Here is a 16,240-nt window from a genome sequence, read left to right as displayed (position 1 = left end):
TCTCCTTTCCTCTCTGAAATCAATACTATCTAATAAAAGAGAAAAATGGTAATTGGCGTACAACGATACCCTTTTCATTGGCTAATCAGGGCTATATGCAAATTAACTGCCAACTAAGATTGGCAGTTAACTGCCAACTAAGATTGGCAGTTAACTGCCAACAAGATGGCGGTTAATTTGCATATGTAGGCACAATGAAGGGAGGCGAAAAGGAAAGCAGGGAGGCGAAAGGGAAAGCAGGAAAAAGCCCCCTGCCACTGACAGTGATCGGAAACCCAGGGGGGAGCTAAGAGCTGGGGGGCAGGGCAAAGGCGGCCCTGGGGCCACCTTTGCCCTGCCCCCCAGCCATGATCGGAGAATCAGGTGCCTTTTCCGCCCTGGCCAGTGATAGCAGGAAGTAGGTGTGGAGCCAGCGATGGGAGCTGGGCACGGTCGAAGCTGGCAGTCCCGGGAGCTAGGGGTCCCTTGCCTGGGCCTAAAGCGAAGCCCACGATCACGGGGCCGCTGCAGCTGCGGGTCCCCGCTGCCCGGGCCGGACGCCTAGGCCAGAGGGTCCCCTGCCCAGGCCTGACACCTCTGCCAGAGGCCTCAGGCCTGGTCAAGGGGCTGATCCGGTGATTGGTGATCGGAGGGTGATGAGGGTCAACTCCTCTGGCCGAGGCATCAGGCCTGGGTGGGGGGTGGAGCCGGGGATTGGGGGGATATGATGGTTCCCTTGCCCAGGCCTGAAGCCTGGGTCAGAGGCGTCAGGCTTGGGCGGGGGGTGGAGCAAGCGATCAGAGGGAGATGGGGGTCCCCTGCCCAGGCATGATTCCTGGGCCAGAGGCCTCAGGCCTGGGCGGGGGCCAGAGCCAGTGATCAGGGGGAGATGGGGGTCCCCTGTCCAAGCCTGACACCTCTGAATGCTGCATCCAGGGGGCACACGCAAGTGGGTGGGGACTTGACTCTGGGTCTTCTGGCACAGGGGGACTTGATGCTATGTCCCTGTTTGTGCTGGCCAGCAGGTGGACATCCCCCGAGGGGTCACAGACTACAAGAGGGCACAGGCCGGGATGAGGGATCCCCCCCGCCCCCGTGCACAAATCTTTGTGCACCGGGCCACTAGTGTGTGTGTGTGTGTGTGTGTGTGTGTGTGTGTGTGTATTTTTTTTTAAGAGGTGGCTGGACATTCCTCCCATTACTGATGCATCCCCTGACAAATAGCTGTATTAGCATCCAGTGGTCAAACAGGAGCCTTCTACCATTATTCTGTGCCCGGGAAATGTTTTCTGCAGTGGCCTCATTGCAGGTTAACTCAATGGTGCTGAAATTAATCACCCAGACTCTTTATCTCTATTTAGAAAAATAGGGACTCCTTGGCTTTCTGTCATTGGTACCATGAGGAGCCCAGGTCACTTTTGCATCATTTATAGCGCTCCGCAATTGCCTTAATAGGGCTAATTAGTTCACTGGATTTTGTTTCCTGAGAGCTTGCATAGTTGTAATGGGTTTGCTCTCTTGCTAATGGTCTAAATGACTTCCCACCAAGACCAATCCAAACAGAGGCAGACTGCCTATCAACAAGACCACTAATCTCTGAATCTTTGCCCCATGATTTGAAGTTCAAATATTTAGTGTTGCGTTTTCACCATTACAAGCAAACTACGTGAATAGTGGAACTCCAAATCTCTGAAGAACGTACTTTGCATAATTTTAAGTTTAAATATTTAGAAGTGAATTTTCAGCAATACAAGTAAATGTGCTCTGTTAAAAATAAAGATACTAAATGTCTAATGTTGGTTCAGGAGGTATTTTCCAAATCACTACAGTCAAAATGTTAACTAATGATATACCTGAAAAACACTTCAAAGTGCATTCACACACATTACTCATACTAATGGATTTTAAATGTTTTAATACTGATGGGATATTGAGGCTCTAAAGATTTTTTATGTAGAAATAAATATTCTCTTTATGTTTCTTTTTCATGAATATTTTTACAACTTTTTACAAATTGGGTAGAGTTCAAAAATTGGTGGAAATTGTGATAATTTATCTAAGGGAAATCATTTGTTTCCATATATTGCTACAGAAGAAAACGATTATGAAAGATACTCAATGGTATAGGAATCATAGCATCCAAGGAAGGTACAATATATTATTACTTTCATTTAAAGAAGAAAAAGAAAGAAATCAGAAGCTGTGCTCCATAGATCAGATATTCTGGAAAAAGAGAAGTAGAGGAAGAGAGCCCACAGGAAACTAATGAAAATTCCAGGAGGCAACAGAGTGCTCAGCATATGCAAGGAACAGAATCGGGGTACCTGTAGCTAGACCCCCACAGCAAATCCATCTGTAATTAGGATTCTTGTTCTAGTGACTTAGGTTTCTACACAGTGGTTTAAAGTGCCTACTGTCCAACACAAGGCAAAAAGAGAAAGCCTTTGAACAAAATGCATAAACACATTGAGTAAAATCAATAATGTGATCAATATGTAGACCACATTTATGTTAAGGGGGAAAAACCACTATTGTGATTTATAAAACAAACACAAAGGCACGGTTGTTTTGTTCCTTTTTCTGATGCCTTGGAAAATTATTTAATTATATTTCTCTGAAAAAGCAACATCTAAAGTTAACTTTAATGTGAAAGTGAAAAAAGTGCTTAAAAAGTCACTCATGACTTGTGGGAAATTAGCATACAAGCCTCACAATCGGATAAAACTGAACGTTCATCGTTAAACTCCCTTTAGCATTATTAATAACGTGCTTTCTCTTGAGGGATGTGTTTTGTAATAACCCGATAAAAGGTGCTCAAATATATATATTTTGAAATTAGGATTTCCATAATCCTAGATTTTATGAGATTAAAAAATAACTATTTTTTAAAACTTTTAAAGTATATTTCACTTTAGATAATGCTGGCTTTCTTTATAATCACCAGTACAAATTATTCTGCCACAGGGGGTGGAAAGATGAGTAAATGATGGATGAATGGATGGATGGATGGATAAGATGGATGGATAAATATTAGTAGATAGTTAAAAATATGTATGCATTAACTTTATAAACACATTAACTAGGAATGATAATTACTTATGCAAAACCAAAATAATTAAGGTGTTCTTATAGTATTTGCTCTGAAGGTAAATCTTATATGAAATGTTGTCTATCATATAACTGATCTAAACAATATTTAGCAGTACAGTGAGAAGAGAAGTACATTTTTTTTTCTTAAGAGAAGCACACAGACATTGTATAGCCCCGGCTCTGCCACTTACCAGCTGTGTGACCTGAGTTACTCAACTTCCCTAAGCCTTAGTCCCCTCTTCTGTAAAGCCAAAATAAGAATTCCTTATTGTTTTAAATATTCACTATTAAAACCCATGGCACAATACCAAATATCTATTGAAGTGCTCAAAAACTGGCACCTAACTATGAGTGTTTGTATATGTGTGACAAGAGGTCTATAGGCAGCTATTTATTGTAATATGGGATATCCTAGAAAAAATGTAAGCAAACAAATCCTCATCAGTAAGGCCTTGGTGAAATAAATGGTACCTCCATCAAATGAAATACGATCAAACTATATAAAAGACTGTGGTGCTCTATATTCTGATATGGCAGAAGCTCCCAGATGTAATGTTAAGTGAAAACTGAAAGAAGCAGAATAATGATATCTTGTGTTTTAAAAAAAAAAAAGGATAAATACTAATATAAAGAAGTAGTTATCTGTGGAGTTAGGTGGTAGGGACGGCAAGAGAGATAAAAAGGTGGGAGTAAGACTTTTCATTGTGTATGTTTTTTGTACTTTTTATATTATTTCTGAACTATGAAAATGTATTCCTATCCTGAAAATCAAATGATGAAAACCAGCTGCAGAAAAATAGCTCATAAAACATTTTTATCAGCACTACAATATTGAAAGGTCAACTAACTTCGTTTTATAAGCACCTTGATATATATACCACTTTCTATCTACCAAATATGAAGCCAGAGAAAAAGAGCATTTCCCCGTTCTGACTCTGGGAAGACTGTGATGAAGGCGGAACAGGAACTGGTGAGGAATTCATTACTATTATTTATTAGGTCCCGTAGGCCTGCAAACATGTCAGGAATCCAAACAAAACAAGTCAAGAAGCAGTGTTAGCCTCAAAAACAACCACTGGCAGTGAGCAGTGTCCCTCGCAGAATGAATAAACAGGTGTATCGCCACTTAAAGATTAATTCCCACGAATAGGAACAGAGAGATAAATAAAAGAGAAGCCTTCCCACTGAGCCTCAGAGAAATGGGACCGCAGAGCAGTAAGGGCAGCGTTGCTGAAAAGACAGTCAAGGCGGCGGGTGACGAAAACAGGAGGAAAGCAGAGAAACCGGAGGAAACCCTCCTTCCACTTTGCATCTGTCAGTTCCTTTCTATGTAGAGTTCAAGGTCCTCTGGACCTAAAAATAGACCGTTAAAAAGTGGTGAGTACAGACAAGTAGGTTTTTACCAGGACGGCTCCCGACAAGAGCCTTAACCAAAATCTGAGACAGCAAAGGAGTGACACCGAACGACCTAAAAATATAGCTGAAGGGAAATGGAAGCATCGATGTCATGGGGAATCTTGTACCTAAAGAAAAGGGTCAGGGAAAGAGCAAGTAGAAAGAGCATCAGCAGGACCATGTGTTGTCTGAGTACCCACCGTTTTAGATCTTGGGAATCAGCGAATAAAAATAAACACTCTCTTCCATAGGTTAGGAGATAGGACATACATAGTAAAGCAACGTTTATCCAGGCCTGGTGGGTGTGGCTCAGTGGTTGAGTGCACGGGGAGGTCGCTGGTTTGATTCCCAGCTGGGGCCATGTGGGAGGCAGCTGATCAATGTTTCTCTCTCATTGATGTTTCTATCTCTCCCTTCCCCTTCCTCTCTTGCTAAAATCAATAAAGACATGTTTTAAAACATAAAACAACATTTGTACAAAGCAGAAACAGATTTATAGAGAACAGACCACAGTTGCTAAGAGGGGTGGGGGTGGTGGGACTGAGTGAAAAAGGTGAAAAGACTGAGAAGTATGAGAAGAACAGATAGGCAGTCGCACAGTAGTCTGGGGGATGCGGAGCACAGCACGGGGACTGTAGTCTGGGAGATTGTAGTAACTGAGCACAGAGCCAGGTGGGCCCTGGAAATACCAGGGGGATGACTTTGTAAAGTGTATGGCTGTCTAACCACTGTACTACACACTGAAACTAATACAAAATAACATTAAACTGTAATTGAAAAATAAAAAGAATAGCAAAAAAACAAGCAAACAAACAAAAACAAGGTTTGTAGACTTGTGAGTTGTGGGTAGATCCAGCATGGAAATGTGTTATATAGAGAATGATACGTCAATATGAAAAAGATTAAGAAATGTCATGTAAAAATCTGGATTTTTCTCTTCAAGAACTGGGACGTAGAGTATTGTATTGGCAGGTGTTGAGATTAGGTTCCTCAGGTACCATCCGATGTGTTTTACACTCAGACCAGAGGAAGTGCAGAATAAGACAAAATATAATGCTGAGAAGTGTATGAGTCAGTGTGGCTGGTGATAACAAAACCTGTGGACTGGGTGGCTCACACGAGAAATGTCTTTCTGACAATCCTGGAGGCAGGAGTCTGAGGGCAGGGAGCCGGCATGGCCAGGCTCTCGGGACAGCTCTTGTCCTGTCTTGCAGACCAGCTCCCATATGCGACATCGGTCTTTTTCTCTCTCCCCTTCCTAGAAGGCTACTAATGCCACCGTGAGCGCCCCATTCCTGACCTCCTCTCACCCTAAGTGCTCCCCGAAGGCCCCATCTCCAAACGCCATCGCATTGGGGGTTAGGGCTCAACATCCAAATCTGGAGAAAGGACAGACCGGGGCCACGCTGAGCCGCTGGCTGGGTGAGAAGTGGGCATGTTGCAGGAGTCTTGCTGGAGGAGATATAATTTTTCAGTGATCTCTTTTTTTGCTCTTTTGCCTTATTAATTTGGTGTACTTAAGAAAATTTCTCCACTTTTGCCTGCTAAAGTACAAATATCACACGGCAAAACATATCATCATCTAACTCCTCATCTTCCTATCCTCATTTTTAGAATAAATAGGCGATGTGTGTTCCATGGCATACCAGTTATGCTCATAAAGCCAGGAGGTGGCTCAATTTCACAAACGACATGAGAAAATTGTTCTTATTAATTGATATTCACCTTTCATGAAAAGAAATCAATATTTTTAGGGAGCAGAGATTTAGAACCTAGTCAATCATTTGATAGATAAAATTAGCTAGTTAATTAATGTAATGATGCTAAGTACAGTCAAATGAGGTCACAAGTTTTACTTTAACACTAATTACCTGTGCATATTCTTTAACAACACGGAAGCGTTTCACTTATTTTCCAAAACAGCTGTGAAATACTTACATTTTAAAACCATGCTGCTAAAAACCTGCTTTTGCCCATAAAAGTCACCATATTTCCATCTCTATCCTTCGCCATTCCGGCTCCTTCCTTTTGAAAGCAGGTGGCTTGCCTTTCAGAACTAGCGAAATGCTAAAATAGATCATCAGAATGCAACTTTGTCAAGCTCTTCAGAGAAAGAAGATGTGCGCAGTACAGGCCGCCCCGTGACGGTGGCAGAGCTGGTGAAACTCACGTGAGGGCTCCACAGGGCAGGCCCTGGGTCCGTGCCCAGCCTTCCCCGCGCAGGTCTTCGTGGTCCCGGAGCTGCGTCTGGAGTCAGGCTTCTCCCTGGTCAGTGAGGACAAGAGCCAGTTCGTCTGATAGCAGCCAGTGTGAGCCCCCGAGGCCTCATCACCTCTGGGAAACACTGCCCATCGGAGAGTCTACACCCAGCCCCTACCACTTGCCTCTCTGAAATTCAGTTCCCAAATCTGCAAAAGCCATACAAGAATACCGCCGGCTTCCTGGGATTATTATGACTGGAATCCTCATAAGGGAAGTGTTTTGCTTTGTTTGAAAGCACAAGGCCACAAGGATATAGAGAACAGCGGGATTAGAGAGAAGGAACAGATGCTTTTGTGTGTGTGTGTGTTTTTTGTGTGTGTGTGTTTAAATATATTTTATTGATTTTTTACAGAGAGGAAGGGAGAGGGATAGAGAGTTAGAAACATTGATGAGAGAGAAATATCAATCAGCTGCCTCCAGCACACCTCCTACTGGGGATGTGCCCGCAACCCAGGTACATGCCCTTGACCGGAATCGAACCTGGGACCTTTCAGTCCACAGGCCAATGCTCTATCCACTGAGCCAAACCGGTCAGGGCGAGCAACAGATGTTTTGAAGCCAGAAAACCAGTAACTGACTAGTGGTCACTGAGAGCAGACCCAGGAAGGCACCTGCTAAGCAGGTAACCAAGAGGCTCATGAGGAGCAACCTTACTTTGCACCCGAGAACCCCACAACCACACACGCCCTGCCCGAGGTGCAGGTGAGCATAAAGCCAAACTCCAAAGGCTGCTGAAAAGCCTTCCTAAGAACCGGTTATCCCACCAACATGAAACCAGATCATCCGGGTGACTGTCCCTTCTGGGGAACCTGTGCCCCTGAATGCTGTAACCCGACCTTCTCAGCCTGGGTTTCACGGAGGTTCATGGCCAGGCCTGTGTATCAGCGGCCGGGCAGGAGCCTGGAGGGCTTGCTCAAAGGAATCTGACCTCTACCTTGAAAGACAGGGACCGAAACAAGCCAACGTGCCAAAGCTTCTCAGAAGAAACAAACTATGCAGGGAGAAGAGAGTTTCAAAATATCGAGTGTCCCCCAAGAATGTATACATGTGCTTTGAATAATTATAAAGGCAGTGTTTACTAAAATACATTCCATGTTAAAATACATAATATAAATTCAAATCAAGATGCTGAAATATACTTAATTGTTAAAAGTCTCTCCTCTTTGTGAAACATACTTCAAACCAACAATGGCATAGAATTTTCAATCCTGTGTGGGTATCATAAACGACACTTGTCTTAGCTCCTCCCAGACCCATAGCATCAAAATCTAAGTGAGCGAGACCCAGGCAGGCATGTTTCTAACAGGCTCCCCAGGTGAGTGCGGTGCCCAGGCAGGTCTGAGAATCACCATTTATAGATCACACACAGGCTCATTAGAGATCCATGATTTTAATCCAAGAACTACTGGGACCCGACCCAATAATTGCATTCAGTGGCTTCATTGATCACTTGTAGGTGGAAAAGCAATCATTAGTTCAGTAAGAAGAGGGATGGGCGGAGAACCCATAAAGGACAGGGTTTCTCAGGGTGACTTCCGAGCACAGTTTAATCCTCACCCTAAGTACCTATTACATGAAGACGGTGGGTAAGACAGGCTATCGCAGGCTGATTTCAAGTCTCTCTTGCTTTTCTATCTGTCTCCCTGCTAAGGAGTAATTTCTTAGAGGATTACTTCTATTTAAACCCACCCTCTTATCCTTTTTGCTACGAGTTCTTTCCAAAGTATATAAAAGCGCATTTCAACGTGTAAGAAGCTAGTTAATCAAAAGGATATTCAAGTTCACCGGCGTGGTGTCCTTTGCTAAGAGTTGACATTGAAATAAGCACATGCATCTGAGCTGTAACCGTGCCCGATAACCATTTATCTCCCACTCCCCCCCCCCATTTTTTTTCCTAAACTCAGAAGCTAAAATTCAGTTAGCCTGCCACTTCATTGTTATTCACCCTATTGTATCCAACCAGCATCACCATTATATTAACGTCATAGATCATCTCCATAGTTGAGTGCGAATGCTCTCACTCTGCACCCTTCTCGAGTTAATAATTTCAGTGTATTCATTGTATTTGTGAATGTAGCTGCAGAGTAAATAATGCAGCACAAGGAGGCTTTAACCTGGTCCCAAAACCTACAACAAGGCTACAAAGCCAGTGGTGTACTGACTTAAAAACTAGATCACTTTTCCATTTCCAAAATGTCCTCTTTTCTCCTAGAAATGCTCAAATTCGATTCTGATGTTATGACGCGTCAAGACCTGTGCAAGGCCCGGCAGGCCTGTAACTTCCCAACTCGCCTTACACTGTCTTCCCAGATCCTCACCGGGCTCGAGAGAGACGGGCCTTTATTTAATCACAGGCCGCTTTCCTGCCTCATGTCTTCACTCTTACTCTTCCAGGGCCTGCGACTTTGTTCTTTTCCTCAGCGATTCATTTCATGACTCCCCCTGCCCCCCCCCCATGCTGTAATTACATTCCCTTTTTATTCTGTAGGAAGAAAAGCACATTAGACAGTGTTTTTGTCTAGTCTTGACATGTGCTTTACTCAGAAGAGCTTGGTGCTGGAATCATTCGCGAAGCTGTACAGACTGACTGTATTTGAGAATCTTGGTTGGTTGGTTTGGCCTTCTGCATACCTAGCACATTGCTGAGTGTTGGGAACAAATGGTACAGAACAGAGACGGGAGAAGTGAGGAGCTGGGCTACTTGCTTTATGCAGAGTCGTTGGCAGGTTGAGCGTGGTGTGTGGCGTAGTGGCTTCGACGTAGCTGAGAACTGAATCCCCTATGGCAAGGTCAGTGCAGGAACTACTGTGACAAGCAGCCACCTGGAGTAATTTCTACATACATACTGCAGAGCAAAAGAACCTGAAAATTCCTCCTAGAAAACGAAGCTAAAAGGCGGTGATCTTTTTTATTTAAACAAATTGGAACATCAAACATAAAAAGCCGAGGTGTGCGGCGTGCTCTTGATGGGTGTACTGTCTTTCAGATCCATGGTGTAGGGCCCAGCTATTAAACCTCATACTTAAACAGATGAATGGCAATTCATAGTTCCTTGGTGGTATTATTATGAGTAGTTGTAATTCTTTAAAAATGTTGGTATTGCATTGTTTAGGTAGTGACAACAGGGCTACTATGAACTTAGTCGAAATTTATTGGGCTCTCTTAGAGTATTGAATATGGCATTTGAACAATTTCAAGTATAAACATAGGTTATGGCATTTTAACAATGCCTACTATAAATCAGGCTGCTATAATGAAAACAGTACAGAATAAAAAGGGGATGTAAATTACAACATGGGGGGGAAAGTCATGAAATGAATCGCTAAGGAGACGAACAATTGCCCAGGCCCTGGAAGAGTGAGTATAAGTGAACACCTGAGCCAGGAAAGAGGCCTGTGATTAAATAAAGGCCCAGTGAGGAGCTTGGAGGAGCTGGGAAAGTAGTATAAGATGAGTTGGGAAGTTACTTGATGTCGTTACAGGATTGTTTCAGTAACTGGAAGGGAAAGTTACTGAAGAATGGCATGGTTCAGTTGGGTTTTAACAAGCTCATTCTCCTAACTGCGTGGAGAATGGATTAGATGGGGTTATGATTAGAAGCTGGGAGATTGCTTAGTGGTTGGCAAACTCATTAGTCAACAAAGCCAAATATCAACAGTACAACGATTGAAATTTCTTTTGAGAGCCACATTTTTTAAACTTAAACTATATAGGCAGGTACATTGTTATTAACTTAATTAGGGCGCTCCTAAGGCTTAGGAAGAGCCACACTCAAGGGGCCAAAGAGCCGCATGTTGCTCGAGAGCCACAGTTTGCGGACCACGGGCTTAGGAGACTGACTGATGTCCAGGCAAGCAAAGATGGCTGAGTAGACGTGGCTGTAAAGAAAATGACTCAGATATACTGGAGGTAGAACCAACAAAACTTACCAAGTATTACGCTAAGCGAAATAAGCTAGTCAGAGAAAGACAAGTATCACATGATCTCACTCCTATGTGGACTCTAATGAACAAAATAAACTGATGCATAAAATAGATCCTGAGACACAGAAGCATGGAAGAGACTGTGGATTTTTAGAGGAAGGTTGGGGTGGGTGGGACACAGACAATGGTGTGGTGAAGACCTGGGTGGGGTGAGGGGTGGGCTAGGAGGGGTGAATGGGGAAAAGAAGGGGACACATGTAATACTTTCAACAATAAACATTTAAAATATCTGGGGAAAAACACATATTCAGCAGTTTCTAAACGACCCTGAGTAAGTGATTTGAGAATTGGGTAGAAAAGTGAATAGACTTAAAAGGGGAGGAAAATATTTTTGAGGAAGAACAGAATGGAAGAAGTACAGATGACGGAACAGCCTAGAAGGCATATATTAAAGTGGTCGTATTTACAACTGGAAACCCATGCCCTGCTCTGGGCTTCTATTTCCTTAAAACAAGACAGTAAACCAGGCACCGCTCAGAGGGTTTTTAACCGTAACTGGGTGAGCCTAGGCCGCTGAGAAGTAATTTACCCAATGAAAATAAGGAAGCAAGATTGAACTGAGGTCATTTACATGAGAAATAGCAGTTCTCACTCTGGCTGCACATTCAAACCCCTGGGGAGCTTTTAAAAACTAGATGCCCCGCCCCCCTCCTCTACTGAAGTGGTTCTGATTTCATTAGTTTGAGGTGGGACAGGGGCCTAGGGGGTTTTTTTGTTTCTTTTAATTCCACGGAGGATTGTAATGAGCAGCTAGGACTGAGAGCCCTTAGAAGTACAGCTGAGGATGTGAGGTCAATAAACCTAATCCATTAAAGACGACTAATAGCGAGAATGGGGTGAAGGACCTTCCCCCCAGATAAGGAATCAAAGGCCCATTGGTTAAACAGAAATAGTTCCTGACTACAAGAAAAACAGTCAATTTTCTTCTGTGATTTTTTTTTCTTCTATGTGATTTTTTTATTTTTTAGCAGAGACAAATGTTATTCTCACCTTACTTCTTAGGAACACAGACCTCATATAGAAATCACACGTATTTAAAAATATATTTTACTTCTAAGAGGTGATGCCTGACTGAAAGAAGAGGAAGAGGGGAGTCCCCGTCTTGCCCAGACACAGGGAAAATTAAGGAGTGGCATGGAAAGTGGTCACAAGGGATGAGGGACCCAGTTATTATTGGGGGGTGGGAGAGGGGTGGTACTGTAACTGGCGACCACTTACACTTGGCATTTGGCTACACTGTACCACACCGCTCAATCCTACCAAGACTGAACTCTTGAATGAACCACAGAATGAACAGGGCAGGACTAAACGCCAAGCAACTATTCCCCTGAAAAAAAGAGACCAAAAACATAATTCTTGGACGGCAATGATGATTCCTTGTTGCTGCTGGGTGAATGGGTAATTGAAAACAAGAGAGAAAAAAGCAAAGAAGAGAAAAAAAAGAGAGAGGGGAGGGGAGAGGAGGAGAGAAGAAGAGAAGGAAGAGAAAGAAAGAAAACGAGAGTAGCGATATCACCGGCCCTAATCATTCCATTCATTTGCGGTCTCCCTGGAATCAGAACCAGCGTTTAACACTGTTATGTCCTTTTCTTTGTTCCATTCCACCTGCTTTGCACCCTAAATCCACTCAAAGCAGCAAAGAGAAACGTGTGGTGCGATTTCTAAATCCCACCTCTGGGGAGTTTAGGAGTTCCCACTGCCCCAGAGGTGCTCACAGGGGAAGGGTTCCGCCCCGAAGATTCGCTGGGGTACAATCTGGGAACCTAGCAAAAACGTGGGCTTTGAGTTTTGAGTGGGCGTGCCCACTGCAGGAAGAGAGAGAGAGAGGGAGAGAGAGAGAGAGAGAGAGAGAGAGAGAGAGAGAGAGAGAGAGAGAGAGAGAGAGAACAGAGAACGGAGGGCTAGGGAAAGGCAGGGGGCGGAGAGAATCCCAGGGACTCCGGGTCACCAAAAGAAAGCGCTGAGCCCAGCTCGGAGCCGCGGACCCACTGGCCCAGAGAACCCGCAGGAAGAGGAAAAGGCCAGCGCGAACTACAAGTCCCAGAAGCCCCCGCTTCCTAGCGCCGGCGCCGCGCCGCGCAACGCCCGCTGGGAGTCGGCCGGAGCCGCCAAGATGTCGCTGCCCAAGAAGAGAAAGATTGAGTCGGGGGGCGGCGGCCGCGGCGGCGGCGGCGGTGGAGGAGGAGGGGAGGGAGCCGAGCAGGAAGATGGCGGAGAGCGGGCGGTGGCCCGGCCGCGGCGCGCGTGGTGCCGGCAGGAGCGGGACCAGCAGTACTACGAGTGCTACTCGGACATCTCGGTGCACGAGGAGATGCTGGCCGACCGCATCCGCACCGAAGCCTACCGCCTGGGCATCATGCGCAACTGCGCGGCGCTGCGGGGCAAGACGGTGCTGGACGTGGGCGCGGGCACCGGCATCCTCAGCATCTTCTGCGTCCAGGCCGGCGCCCGGCGCGTGTACGCGGTGGAGGCCAGCGCCATCTGGCAACAGGCCCGGGAGGTGGTGCGGCTCAACGGGCTGGAGGACCGGGTGCACGTCCTGCCGGGGCAGGTGGAGACGGTGGAGCTGCCGGAGCAGGTGGACGCCATCGTGAGCGAGTGGATGGGCTACGGCCTCCTGCACGAGTCCATGCTGAGCTCCGTGCTGCACGCGCGGGCCAAGTGGCTGAAGGAGGGCGGGCTGCTGCTGCCGGCGTCCGCCGAGCTCTTCCTGGCGCCCGTCAGCGACCCGACGCTGGAGCAGCGCCTGGGCTTCTGGGCCCACGTGAAGCAGCTCTACGACGTGGACATGAGCTGCCTGGAGGCCTTCGCCACGCGCTGCCTCATGGGCCCGTCGGAGATCGTGCTGCAGGACCTGTGCGGCGAGGACGTGCTGGCCCGGCCGCAGCGCGTCGCCCACCTGGACCTGGCCCGCGCGGGGCTGGAGCAGGAGCTGCAGGCCGGGGTGGCGGGGCGCTTCCGCTTCAGCTGCTACGGCGCGGCGGCCATGCACGGCTTTGCCTTCTGGTTCCAGGTGACCTTCCCGGGAGGGGACTCGGGGAAGCCCCTGGTGCTGTCCACCTCGCCCTTCCACCCGGTCACGCACTGGAAGCAGGCGCTGCTCTACCTGAACGAGCCCGTGCAGGTGGAGCAGGACACGGACATCTCCGGGGAGATCACGCTGCTTCCCTGCCGCGCCAACCACCGGCTCCTGCGCGTGCAGCTGCGCTACAGAGTGGGCGACCAGGAGGAACAGGCCAAAGACTTCGCCATGGAGGACGAGCAGTGGCTTCCCTCCCAGCAGCTGCCTCCGGAGGAGGCCAGGCTTTCCCGGTAGAAGCGAGGCGGGGGGTCGCAGCGGAGAGGGAGATCCCGCCTGCCACTCGGATGGGGGCCTTATGTTCTGTCTGCCTCTCCCCGCCAGGCTCCTGGGGGGGGGAGTGACTTCACCCTCCCTTGGAGGAGGCTGTCCCGGTGACATTTATTTTAGAAATGACCCCGATGCCCCCAACGATGAAAACAGCGTGTTTGTTACTAGGCTTTTGAGCCTCACAAGTATGTGGTCCCAAGCACTTGTATTTCTATTTTTTTGTTTGTTTCACGAAAGAAAAAACACGTAATAAAATGTCCGTTTATGAAGTTCCATGCACACCCCGACCCCTCAGACCTTATTTAAACCTGAAGCCTCGGAGACGGTGAAAGGGTGTGTAGTTAGACGCCATACATTTCCCGCCTGGCTCTGCTGTCTGCCCAGAGCCAGATCCCTTCCTTCCCTGAATTCCCTCCCTTCCCTTCCCTTCCCGGGGGCCTCTAGGCTACAGCTCTTACCCCACTGGCTGCCAGAGGGAGGAGGGGAGGAAGTAGTTTCAATAACCCTGTTCTTGCACTTACTAGTAACTACTTCCATAGGGTGCCCAAGGTGATGAACACGCCGTTCAGTAAAAGAGACTTCATACGTAATTGTGCAGCCGATCTGAGAAATCAAGAAAAAGACGGGAAAGTGAAGTGGTAGAGAATTTTTTTAATTCTTGTCTTTACTGTTAAGGTTTCATCGAGAAACTGTCCCATGTATTTTCCATAATTTTATGAACAGGCTGAGAGGTCGTTTCAGAGCCTGGCTCAGGGCCTCTTCCTCCCCACGGGTCAATCAGCTCAGCTCACTAAATTAAAGGAATATTTTCTCAGCTAGAAGGGTCCAGTCCTCCTTTAAGCTCCCTCATTTAGGTGGATCATCTGACTTGGCCTACTTAAATCAAGCACAAGTTCTCTTTTTTCTTCTTAGCTCAGCCAACTGTGAAAGTTGTGAATTCAGGGAAGTCATTTGTAATGAAGTGTGAGTCATGTCATCAAATTTATTTCGCCGGTTTCCCCCCCCCCCCCCCCCATCCCTGTGGCAAATAAAACATTGGCATTCTGTCTTGAGAGATGAACTAAGAAGTCTCGTGTACTGTCTGAGTGATACCGCTTTGGCCTGGTAATATGGTCAGCTCTTAAAGTGTTAAAGCCCCTTCAGAGTGCAGCTTCAGGGTCATGCTGAGTGTAGGGTTTTGTGTGCCAGCAGAAAACACGTGTGAAAAACTGGTCCTCTGAAGTACTCCACCAGTTCTGTTTATAATGCATTTTCTGCCCCGGGATTCAACGCATATTCAAGCTCTTAAGTATCATAACTAATTTGGTGACCACAGGCATATCTGTCATTATGAAGGGAAACAGAAATGTACACAACCATAGACTTGACAAGGTCCTCCAATAGCAAGCAGTACGATTCTAGCTGCTGTCTTTGATGTGCAGATGGTGAGCAGCCTAGGACCTAGGTGAATGGTGCAGCCACAGCAAGCCAGGTGTGGTTTAAGCTAGGGCATAGCAGCTGCTGCTTTTAGGGTCAGCTGTATTTTAGGCCAACATTTATTTCGGATTTAGTGTACAGTTTTGAATCAAGTTCTGGGGTGTGTGTTTTTCTTTGTTTTTTGTTTGTGTGTGTGTGTGTTGTTTTTAACTTGTTAGAATAATTCCTTTGCTGTATAGGCCAATGAAAGCACCTTCCAAGTTCCACTTTTAAACTTACGGTTTTCTGAATAGTTCTTATTACCAGTATAAGCACACAAAGCAAACACTAGTTAAAACTTTGGATAACTCTAGAAGTAAAAGGTATTTCATAGTTAGGCAAAGTAGGCTTTAAAATCCCTACTGTCGCTGTTTCCCCCAAAGAAAAATGCGTTAGCATAAAAATACAGTTACTAAGGCAGTTAGTCAGGAGGCAGCACAGGCCAGCGGTTAAAGGCCTGGACCCTGGAGCCAGACAGCTCCTGCTGCAGCCCCAGCTCCACATGCGGTGTGACCTCCAGCAAAATACCTACCTGCCCTTCTCTGGTGCTCTCCCGCAAATTGGGGAGAACAATTGGAAGGTGAGGGAACCCGTTAAAATACAAGCACATAGCGCCTGGAATAAGACCTCGGTATCTCCCGGCTGCTGTCATTATGGGATGTAATATACAGGCTGGAGCAGCTGGACACAGACGAAACTGGCTGCGGAATAAGTACGGAACATGGTG

General features: G+C 46.3%; 1 protein-coding gene across 1 annotated transcript; it reads left to right on the top strand.

Annotated features, from left to right (window-relative positions):
- The first annotated feature begins 12,803 nt into the window (after positions 1-12,803).
- On the top strand, positions 12,804-14,337 carry PRMT6 (protein arginine methyltransferase 6). The gene has a single exon (XM_059673277.1). The coding sequence runs from the start codon at positions 12,823-12,825 to the stop codon at positions 14,023-14,025; it is 1,203 nt and encodes a 400-aa protein (XP_059529260.1). The 5' UTR covers positions 12,804-12,822; the 3' UTR covers positions 14,026-14,337.
- The last annotated feature ends 1,903 nt before the right edge of the window (positions 14,338-16,240 follow it).

The sequence above is a fragment of the Myotis daubentonii genome, chromosome 18 (assembly GCF_963259705.1).
Source record: "Myotis daubentonii chromosome 18, mMyoDau2.1, whole genome shotgun sequence".
Classification (NCBI taxonomy): domain Eukaryota; kingdom Metazoa; phylum Chordata; class Mammalia; order Chiroptera; family Vespertilionidae; genus Myotis; species Myotis daubentonii.
This window is presented reverse-complemented; position numbering and strand designations above follow the sequence as displayed.

Bases quoted from the DNA above. Each gene is read 5' to 3' on its own strand.
- PRMT6 (XM_059673277.1), top strand. From the start codon at position 12,823: ATGTCGCTGCCCAAGAAGAGAAAGATTGAGTCGGGGGGCGGCGGCCGC.